The sequence below is a fragment of the Pan troglodytes genome, chromosome 9 (assembly GCF_028858775.2).
Source record: "Pan troglodytes isolate AG18354 chromosome 9, NHGRI_mPanTro3-v2.0_pri, whole genome shotgun sequence".
In the NCBI taxonomy this organism is placed as follows: Eukaryota; Metazoa; Chordata; class Mammalia; order Primates; family Hominidae; genus Pan; species Pan troglodytes.
In genome coordinates, this window is record NC_072407.2 from 47,948,377 (window position 1) to 47,959,653 (window position 11,277).

Consider the following 11,277-nt stretch of genomic DNA (forward strand, 5'->3'; position numbering starts at 1 on the left):
TGAATGGGGCCACCGGGGCGGGGCACTGGAAACTGATGGACCGATGAGGGGGCTGTCACTGGGGGTCTCCCTGGACCCTCTCCCTCCCTCCCTCTCTCCCTCTCTGTGTGTCTTGGACTCTCTTCTTCCCTGTCTCTCTCTCCCTCTCCTCTCTCTCCCTCGTGCACACTGACACCCCTTCTTGGAGATTGCCTGGGATTGTCATGGCAACCCTCCAGCAAAATTATCAAAACACTTTTATGCTCCCAATCGTACCAGACGAAGTGCTAATTCTGAGTAAGGCTGAAGCAGTTGGTTAAATGCTGAAGTCACAGGCTTTGTGTGGAGGCCCCCCTGGGGGTGGAGTGGGCACCAGTGGGAGGTGAGGGCCGGGACAGGGGGCAGGACCACCCGAAAAAGACTCAGTCTCTCACCTGCTAGAGATGTTGTGTGTGTTGCTTTCCTGTCCCCACCCCTTATGCCACATTCACATTTGCATTCCACACACACACGCACACACATGCACACACACACGTACAAGCGGTGGCTGGGCCAAACACACCCAAAGTGTAGATGGACCCAAACGGTACCACCTGGAATAATCATCACCTCATTCAGTGCTTGGAACTCTGAGACCCACTCTAGGGAGAGTTCTGGGTGAGGCGGGGGATGGCCAGTTGCCCAGTGCATCTAGCTGGCACCAGGTCTGAGCTAGGGCAACAGCAGCCATGGGAAGGGGCCTGACCTTCCTGCCTACCCCCCAGGGAAAAGCAGAGGAGGACCTGTGAATGTTCTGCCCCAACCTGGTTCTTCCCACCTTGATGTGCATCCCAGGACACACTGCATCCCTGCTCCCCTGTGACTCACGCCCAGGTTACCATAGGCTGCCTTGGAAACAAAGCCCTGCTAATGGCTGAAGAACTGGTGGTTGCTTTTTTAAAATCCCAGCTCTGCCCAAAAGCCAAAGTGTGGGTAGGGACGATGGGGGAGGTGGTGCACAAGCCCCTCCCCTCTCTGCTTCCATCTCCCCACCCCATCTGCTTCCCCAGGACACCCCTCCATGGAAGCCAGCCTTCCCCTGCAGCCCCGGCACAGGCTGCTCTGGCTGAAGGGGAGGCATCTACTCCTGTGAATGGGTCCCCTCATCCTCCAGAGGATTCTAGGATGTTAGAGCAAGAGGAACCCCTGGCGAATCAGAGTCTGGCCTCCTTGCTTCCCAGATGGGGGAACCGTGGCTCAGAGATTGGAAGCAATGGTTCAAGGCCACAGAGTGTGTACACGCACACACACGTACAAGCGGTACAAACACACCCAAAGTGTAGATCGACCCAAACAACCAACCTGTAACCAGGCTTCTGGATTCCAGGCCAGTGCTGTTCTCATTGCACCAGAGAGACCACAGGATGGAGTGGTGCAAGCAGTGAGCACCAATTTCAGAGTCAGGCAGGCCTGGCCTTGAATGCTGGCTTCAGTGCTCAGCACTTAGTGTAGCCCTGATCAGCCCCCCAGCCCCCTGAGTCCTCAGCTGTAAAGTGGGGTGATGCTAGGGTCCCTCTGGAAGGACACAGTGAGGACAACTTTAATGAGGTGGTATGTGCACATGCAAAGCACAGTTGGCACAAGGCCAGACACAGAGTGAGTGTTCAACAGATGACTTTTATTTTTATTTTTTATTTTTTTTAGAGATGTGGTCTCACTATGTTACTATGTTGCTCAGGCTGGCCAGAAACTCCCGGGCTCAAGTGATCCTCTAGCCTCAGACTCCTGAGTAACTGGGACTACAGACGTGCGCCACCATGCCCAGCAACAAATGACATTTCTGTGTCCTTCCTCTGTAGCCCCAGAGCTACAGACCTGCTGAGAAGAGGGACTGTCCTACATCCCTTTTAAGGGCCGACCCCTGTCCCGGGGTGGCTGGGTGAGGCCATGTAGCCTGTCCTGGAAAAGCCCACACTGACCCCTCCCACAGCTCTGAGCCCCTGCAAACCCAGCAAGTCCCAGAGGGCAAGAGGAAGCAGGACCCCCGATGCTGGGCAGGTCCCCAGTACCTAATCCCCCCAGGCCTGCCCACCCTTTGCATCTTGGCTGTCAGGCCTTTGGAGGAAAGAAAAATGTTGAAAGAGGTGTTGATATCCGCCAAGGCCCCCGAGGGCCACCTTTGGGCATCAGCAGTAACAACACCCCAACCTGGTTCACTTCTGCTGTGTGGAACTCCACCCTTGGAGATATGATTAGAGTGCAGCGTTGCTCGGGCTGGCTTCCTCTTTTAAATTGTGAGTCAGGCAGGAAGGTATAAGCCACCAAAACCCCCAAATGCCCTCTGAAGCAGGAATTTCTTGGAACCTTTCCCTGATATCTTCTCAACCAAGTTGGGGGCTGGGTAGGTTTGAGGATGAGATCATAAAAGCAAAAGGAACTTTTATTTTATGCTTACAACATGCCGGGTACTGGGCTAGGCGCTTTCCTACACACTGGCACCCAGGGGCATTGCTTCTACACACTGGCACCCAGGGGCATTGCTTCTACACACTGGCACCCGGGGCATTGCTTCTACACACTGGCACCCGGGGCATTGCTTCTACACACTGGCACCCGGGGCATTGCTTCTACACACTGGCACCCGGGGCATTGCTTCTGCACACTGGCACCCGGGGCATTGCTTCTGCACACTGGCACCCGGGGCATTGCTTCTGCACACTGGCACCCGGGGCATTGCTTCTGCACACTGGCACCCGGGGCATTGCTTCTGCACACTGGCACCCGGGGCATTGCTTCTGCACACTGGCACCCGGGGCATTGCTTCTGCACACTGGCACCCGGGGCATTGCTTGTGCACACTGGCACCCGGGGCATTGCTTCTGCACACTGGCACCCGGGGCATTGCTTGTGCACACTGGCACCCGGGGCATTGCTTGTGCACACTGGCACCCGGGGCATTGCTTGTGCACACTGGCACCCGGGGCATTGCTTGTGCACACTGGCACCCGGGGCATTGCTTGTGCACACTGGCACCCGGGGCATTGCTTCTGCACACTGGCACCCGGGGCATTGCTTGTGCACACTGGCACCCGGGGCATTGCTTCTGCACACTGGCACCCGGGGCATTGCTTGTGCACACTGGCACCCGGGGCATTGCTTCTGCGCACTGGCACCCGGGGCATTGCTTCTGCGCACTGGCACCCGGGGCATTGCTTCTGCGCACTGGCACCCAGGGGCATTGCTTCTGCTTTCCAGGTGCGGAAGGCCCACCAAGGTCACATAATGAGTCCATGGCGGCGCTTAGGTTAGAATCTAGGTCTGTGTTCTCCTTACCTGATGGTGGCCTTTGGCTGGCTCCTTGGGCAGGGAAGGGCAGAGAAGGCATAAAAAGGCAACGGCGGGGAGGGGTGGTCCTGGCCCTAGGGACATCCTGAGGTGGGGGAGTCATGGCTGGGGAGGGTGGGTGGTAAGCCCCGGGGATCTAGGCAGTATGGGAGCTCGGTCCCCCATGGGAGGTTCAATTTCCCCACCCTCCCCTCCTGCCCTCTTCTAAGAGGCCCCCAGTGAGCAGGGCCCAAGACCCAGGAGGGGATGATCTTATTGCTACTTTGGGACCTCTGCTATGAAGCATGCACCCTCTTTCTTATTTTCACTGCCCTGGGCCAGGATGGGGAACCTCCCATCCCGGGGAGTGGAGGGAGTTGACTTAGGGTACCCTAGTCCCCAGCCTCAGAATTTGGGGTCCAGAGGAGCTGTGTGTGTTGGAGACAGTGTAGCACCTTGGCTGGCCTGTCAGGAGCCGTGGAAGCAGGGCACATGTGGTAGCAGTCCATGCCACAGGGACCTCTGTGTGCCAGCTCTGTGCTGGGTGCTGGAAAGGCAGTGGCCAACAATGACCACCTAGTGGGGAAGGTGGACAGTACAGTGTCAACAGACAAGAAGACCCTTTAGATAATGACAAACATGCCATGAAAGAAAGGGGGACAGAGAGACTGAGGGGCAGCCGTCAGTAGGGTGGCTAGGCGAGGCTTCTTCAAGGAGGTAACATCTGAGCTGAGAACTCTGCAGGGCAGACAGTCAAGTGGCTTGTCCAAGCTCACACAGTAAGTTCTGGGGAAGCCAGACTAGCACACGTCTCTAGACTCCCTTCGAGTGGTCTCCCTGCTCCTAGAAACATCCTTCTCTTGGATTCTGACATGTCTTCCTGTTTTCCTCCTACCCTGTTGAACACTGCTTCTCTGAGTCCTTGGCTGACTCATCCTCTTTCCAGTGCTGTACTGTTCCAGCCCTCCTCTGGAATGTGGGCCTCCACCCAGCCCCCTCCAAAACTGCCACCTCCACCCCTCACCTCTCCCCTAGCTTCAGTGGCCTGCTTGACATCTCCACCTGGATGTCGAAGGGTCTCTTAGAACAATGCCAAGTCCATATAATAGAGACCCCAAGTTAGAGTAGTTTAAAAAGATTCAGTTGATTGTTCACTCCTGTAATCATTACAGGCGAAGTGCTTCAGGTTGGTGGATAGCTCAGCTCCACGTGGTCATTTAGGGACTCGGGCTAATGATGGTGCTGCTATCTTTAACGTGAGAGTTCCAGAATCTCTCTGGTTATTGCTCTTCCGGCCAGTGTGAAGGGAAAAACACAGAAGTCTAGGGCAGGAATTTCTTCTTAATCGAGTGAGGCAGAAGTTGAGCATACTTCTCACATTCCACAGATGAGAGTTTAGACACATGGCCTCCTAGCTGCAAGGAGAGTTGGGTCATGCCACAGCTGGGTGGATAGCTAGCCATCTCTGTCACAGTCTGTCCTCGAGAACAGTGAGGACTTGCCTGCCCTGGCAGCGGAGGAGGTTCTCTGGGGGTGACCCCTTATTCTGCGTCTCCCTGACCTTGGCTTTGCCCTTCAACATTGCTTGCCTGTCATTCTCCACAACCACCAACAGGGTGTTGAGAGTCTACCCTCCTTGGATGCTGACTCGGGCTTGAGCAATCATGGGCTTTTGCAGTCCAGCCTTGCAATTTTGTTGGTGATAACAATTCCTTCAGAAACATAGTAGGCTTCATCTTTAGTCAGTTCCTTGAGCCGTGACCACATCCAAAGTTCCTTTCTTGACAGAGTTATGAAGCCTATCTTCCATACCCTTCTGTTTCCCATTCATTTAAAATGAAAGTGGCTGGGTGCAGTGACTCACGCCTGTAATCCCAGCACTTTGGGAGGCTGAGGCAGGTGGATCACCTGAGGTCAGGAGTTTGAGACCAGCCTGGCCAACAGGGTGAAACCCTGTCTCTACAAAAATACAAAAATTAGCAGGGTGTGGTGGTGCACGCCTGTAATCCCAGCTACTCGGGAGGCTGAGGTGGAAGAATTGCTTAAACCCGGGAGGCAGAGGTTGCAGTGAACCGAGATTGCACCACTACACACCAGCCTGGAAAACAGAGCAAGACTCCATCTCAAAGTAAATAAATAAATAATAAATAAAATGAAGGTTATCCTAAGGACATCCTAAATAACAGACTTAGATGTAATACCCTTAATATAATACTTTGCCACAGGGGCGATTTCTTTGTTTGGTTTAAAGTTTGGCCTAAGAGACAGGCTTTGAGAGAGGCTCTGAGCCACAATAGTCTGACTTCCTGCTCTTTGGACAAAACCAGTTGGCTTTTTCAATGCTGAGGACACCAGTTTTCTGAATTCTCTGTATTTCTGTGTATCTCGTCTTGCAAACTGGCCAATCTCTTTCTTGTAATATTTTGCTAAAAGCAACATCAAGCAGCCAACACATGCAAATGGCTTCAGCTCTTTCCAACCATTTTTCTAGAATTATAGGCTCAATAGGCATGTGGGCTGTCTTCCAAATGATCACAGGTGACATTTGCAATAAATGTTTTGTCCCAGCATAACAAGGTTCACCAGCTTCTCATCCTCTAATATCTGTTTCCATCTTGCTCACCACCTATTGGCTAAGCCAATGCCACATATTTGAGGGGTTTTATACATGGCAGTTTCCCACTCCTGGTATAAATTTCTATAAGGAGCTAGAAAGTACAGTGGTTTTAAGGTTATAGAAATTGCTTTTTCTCTCATGTAATACAGTTCTGATGTGAGCATTTCAGGCCTCATTCAGGTGGATGGTGGGTTTTAATAAGCAGCCAGCAGACTCCACAATGGCCCCCCCTCCCCACCCTTCTCTTCTCCAACACATTTGCCTGTGTGTCAATGGCACCACCATCACACACTTGCTCAAGCAAATACACAGAAGTCAACTTATTTTTTATTTTTTGAGACAGGGTTTCACTCTGTCACCCAGGCTGGAAGGCAGTGTTAAAATCTTGGTTCACTGCCACCTCTGCCTCCCAGGTTCAAACGATTCTCATGCTTCAGCCTGGGTAGCTGGGATTACAGGCACCTGCCACCACACCTGGCTAATTTTTGTATTTTTAGCAGAGACTGGGTTTCACCATGTTGCCCAGGCTAGTCTTGAACTCCTGACCTCAAGTGATCCATCCGCCTTGGCCTCCCAAAGTGCTGGGATTACAGGCATGAGCCACCGCGCCTGGACAGAGGTCAACCTTGATCCCTCCCTGACCCACAGCTCCCATCTAATCTATCAGCAAGTTCTCTCAATTCTGTCTTCAGGGAAATCCCAAATGTGACCATTTCCTACATCTCCATTGCCTCTACCCTAATCCAAGCCTTCAGTGTTGTGAGGCCACATAATATTCTTCCAAGAGAGCTTCCTGCTTCTTTCCCAGCTCCTCTCCACACAACAGCCAGAGTGAGTATTATTATTATTGTTATTATTATTATTACTGTATAGAGACTGGGTCTCACTATGTTACCCAGGCTGGTCTCCAACTCCTGAGCTTAAGTGATCCTCACCTTGGCTTCCCAAAGTGTTGGGATTACGGGTGTGAGCCACCGTGCCTGGCCTCCAGAATGAGTTTTGAAAAACATAAATTGGAGCATGCATTAAGATGCCTTACTGTTGCCCTTAGAATGAAATTATATCTTTTTTTTTTTTTTTGAGACGGAGTCTTGCTCCATTGCCCAGGCTGGTGTGCAGTGGTGTGATCTCGGCTCACTGCAAGCTCCACCTCCCGGGTTCACGCCGTTCTCCTGCCTCAGCCTCTCGAGTAGCTGGGACTACAGGCACCCGCCGCCACGCCTAGCTAATTTTTTTTTTTTTTAATTTTTAGTAGAGACGGGGTTTCACCGTGTTAGCCAGGATGGTCTCGATATCCTGACCTTGTGATCCGTCCGCCTAAGCCTCCCAAAGTGCTGGGATTACAGGCGTGAGCTACCGCACCCGGCTGAAATTCTATCTTTGTAACCTGCCACTAAGGCCTCAAGTGACTGTCCCCCCTTCCCATCCCCCTCTCTCACTCTGCTTTAGCCAACAAGCCTCCTTGCTGTTTGTTCCTCGAATACACCAAGTGTATTCTTGCCTTAGCGTCTTTGCACTAAGACTCCCTCTGCCCAGACACTCTCTTCCCACCTTGTCACATGGCTGGTTCCATCTTTGTCCATCGCAGGGCAAACCGCTGCAGTGTAGTGGCTCAGGAGCCACGCTGCTGGGGTTTGAATCTCAGCTCTTGCTACTTCCTGCTGTGGGACCTTGGGGCAAGTTTTCTTAGCTTCTCTGTGCCTTGACTTTTCTACCTGTAAATGGCGATAAGAAATGTATGGTATTTGTTACCCAGGGTGGTTGGGAGGATTAAATAAAATAGTGAACACATTGAGTTCACGCATCAAAAGTGCACAGAGCATGGCCATACTAAGCACTTAGCATGTTATTATTGCCCTTCTGGTGGCAGCTTAAATATCCAGCCTCTGAGCAGCCTTTCCTGGTCCCGTGCTCTAAGCATCTCACCACCTGCATCCCTAGCTCATCGCTCTACTTTATTTCACCACAAAACATGTTCTTGTTCGTGTGTGTATCATCTGTCTCTCCCCACAACACCCCACTCCCATTAGAATGTAACTTTCATGAGGGCCAGGACTGTACCTTTCTTGTTGGCTTCCATGCCTTTCCTGAGCAGGAAAGTAACTTCTCAGTAAATCTGTGTTGAGTGGACACGGAAAGGACGGAGGCCAAATCCCACTGACCCCCTCCTTTTTGGGTGGCCCTGTGAGCCCTGCTGGGTGCCTGTCAGTGCCCCACATCTCAAGCCCACTTGGCCATGGCCAGGCTCACAGTTTCCTCTTGGGAGTCCCAGGACATAGGGCAGGGACTGCCCTGTGGACCTGCTCTTAGAGACCTTGGGAACACTGGTGAGATTTAGCTCAGGGTACTCACCCTCGGCAGGGGGCTGTCAGAGCATGGACTCTGGAGTCAGCCCATCTGTTTCCATCAGATACTAGCGGACCAGTTACTTATCCCCTCTGTGCCTGGTTTTCCCATATGTAAAAATGAGAGAATACCAATTACCTCATAGGGCTGCTGCTGTGAAGATTAAACAGGATAATATATGTAAAACAGAGCTCATGGTTGGCTTGGAGTAAAGCTCTCCAGATGGTAGCTATTATTGTTGTTGTTGTTGTTAGTGCCATATCCAAGTGTCACTCTTCAGAGCATGAATGGGGGTGCCCGAGGGACTTGGGTGGGGGAGTGAGGAGACAAACATAAAGAAGACATCTAGGGAAGGGAAGAACCGGAATGGAATAATCGAGATGTGTTTGCATTCGTGCGTGTGTGTGTGTGTGTGTGTGTGTGTGTGTGTGTGCACGCGCGCGCGCCTGCGGAGGGGGGTGGCAAGGATCCAGAGGGGGAGCCCGCCCCTTCCTCCGAGCTCAGCTCTGGGGAGCCGGGCCCTCAGGCTCGCCAGGCTGCAAAGAGAGCTGAGAGCTGCCTCGCGCCCCGCGCAGAACCGGCGGTGGAATAACCAGCGCCTCAAGGGTGTGCATCTGGGACCAGGGGGCGGGGGAGGGGGACCTGCGGCCTCGCGGCCAACCCGGTTGGTGCAGACTTGGGGATCCCAGAAGGGACAGTGCCCGCCCAGTCGCAGCGATTGAGGGTCCCTGCCCGGGCGCAGCTCGGGCCAGCCGCGTGCTCCGGGGCCGCGGCTTCTCCCGGAACCCCCGCGGGCGGGGCCTGCCTTCCGGAGCCGGTTGGCTGGGGGCGGGCGGCGCCGGGGAAGGGGCCGTTACTTTCCCAGAGTGGCGGGGCGACGTCAGGCGGAAGGGCGCGGGGCGCGCACGCTTTAAATGGCATTCGCTGTCATCCGAGCTCAGAGCCGTGTGGGCAGCCGCGGGCTATATAAGCCGCGAGCCTGGCCGCCGCGGGGCAGACGGCGACAGCAGCGGCGGCGAGCGCCTCGGAGCGCGGCGGAACAGCGCCCCCCGAGCCCCGTGCCCCGTGCCCCCCGACGGGTCCTCCCGCCCGCCCGCCCTCCCGAGGAGCGCCGGCCCGGGCCCGCGAGGGCCGCCGCCACCCCGTAGCAGATTTGGATCCCCCGCCCGGCGAGCCCCCGGCTGCTGCCTCCCGGGGGGCCCCGGCGCAGCGGCCGCCCCCGGAGAGCCCCGGCGCCCCACCGCCCGGCCCCGCAGACGCCGGAGGCGCCATGGCCGCCAAGCCCGGCGAGCTGATGGGCATCTGCTCCAGTTACCAGGCGGTGATGCCGCACTTCGTGTGCCTGGCCGACGAGTTCCCGCAGCCCGTGCGGCCCGCCAAGCTGTCCAAGGGCCGGGGCCGGCTGCGGCGGCCGCGCCAGTCTCGCTTCAAGACGCAGCCGGTGACCTTCGACGAGATCCAGGAGGTGGAGGAGGAGGGGGTGTCCCCCATGGAGGAGGAGAAGGCCAAGAAGTCGTTCCTGCAGAGCCTGGAGTGCCTGCGCCGCAGCACGCAGAGCCTGTCGCTGCAGCGGGAGCAGCTCAGCAGCTGCAAACTGAGGAACAGCCTGGACTCCAGCGACTCCGACTCGGCCCTGTAAGGGGCGCCGCCCGCGGGGGGGACGCGCGCGTCCGCGGTCCGCGCGGGGACCGGCGTGTGAACCCCGAGAGTGCCCGCGCCCTGCTCCCGGGGGACCCGCAAGGACCCGGGACCGCCGCTCCTCGCGCGCTCGGACTCCCGCCCCGCTGCGAACCGGTCGGTGCGCCCCTCGCCGCGCTCGCCCTGGCCCGGGAGCGCCGGGAGCGGGGCCGCTTTCCTCGTCCTTGTAAATGTTTATTTTTTAACTCTTCCCAGTGCGAACTCTGCTGTGAGTGTGTGCGGGGAGGCGCGCCCGCGCTGAGTCGGCGGCGGGTCGCCCCTCCATGCCCTTGTCCGATGGTTTGCAACTCCGATTTTGCACACCGCTCCACCGTGCCCCCCAGCGCACACCCGTTCACACTCACGCCAACACTCTCGCTGAACACTTTTATAATTGTTAGGCGTGGCCGTTGGGACTTTGGGCGCAGCGCAGCTGCTACTGCGTCTGGAGGATTGATATTTATTTTTGCATTGCGATGGCTGAAGGCATTTATTTAACGATCTTTTTACCTGGATATGTCTGTGAGGCTCCTGAAGGGAGACAAATAAAGTCAATATATTTGCACAGTGCATTTTTCCAGGCTCTTGACTTTTTGCACCTTCGGGGTCCAGGCTCCCAAGACTCGGGGAGGTGGGGGAGGAGGTGGCAGGGGGATGCCGGACCAGGGAGCCGGGAGTGGAGCTACCTCCACAAGCTTCGGTCACCGGAACGAGGTTGCGCCACCGGTGCGCGGTCGGTTGCCTGCCTCCCCAAGTGGATCCACCCCCGGTCCAGTGTGCTCCTGCGTCCCTGGTCTATTCCCCATCGCCGGCATCCGGGCTGAAGTGAAGCCGCAGGCGGGGCGGAGGCAGAGCTGAGGATGGAGCGCTGTCTCCTCCGTACAGTTGACTTCCCAGAGCTGGGGTCAGGGTCCTCGCCCCGCACCCGCCACAGGAGACGCATCTCCCTCTGCGCTGATTCCTGTCGGCGGGTGGGGAGATGTCGGAGCCAGCAATGCGAGATGTTTGGGCGTTGGGACCCGAGAGTGGGCTGGAGGCCAGCCTGGGTTGGTCGAGAGTGTGGGTGCGCGCTCGCTGTCGCGGGCAGGTGACTCCCTGACCGCAGTTGACTCAGCGCAGTGCCCGGCGCTCCTGCGCTGCGGGGGAAACCGCGGCCGCTATGTCTCCAGCCGTTCTCTGCGCCCCGCAGGGTTCCTCCAGGAGGGTGGGGCATGTCTTTGGTTAGAGCCTGAAGGGCACCTGGGTACCATCGAGTCCTTCCCTTCTCCCCGCCCCTGCCTTTGTTTACATATGAGAAAACAAGCCTAGGGTAACAGGGAGAGGAGCGCCCCCAGTTCTCCGCACTCCCGGTCCAG

The 11,277-nt window shown here is 56.1% G+C and overlaps 1 protein-coding gene across 1 annotated transcript; it reads left to right on the forward strand.

Moving 5' to 3' along the window:
* Positions 1-9,240: 9,240 nt before the first annotated feature.
* C9H11orf96 (chromosome 9 C11orf96 homolog) lies at positions 9,241-10,492 on the forward strand. Its single transcript, XM_016920711.4, has one exon. The coding sequence runs from the start codon at positions 9,516-9,518 to the stop codon at positions 9,882-9,884; it is 369 nt and encodes a 122-aa protein (XP_016776200.3). The 5' UTR covers positions 9,241-9,515; the 3' UTR covers positions 9,885-10,492.
* Positions 10,493-11,277: the final 785 nt, after the last annotated feature.

Excerpts from the sequence above, each read along its gene's own strand:
- C9H11orf96 (XM_016920711.4), top strand. The coding sequence starts at position 9,516 with ATGGCCGCCAAGCCCGGCGAGCTGATGGGCATCTGCTCCAGTTACCAG.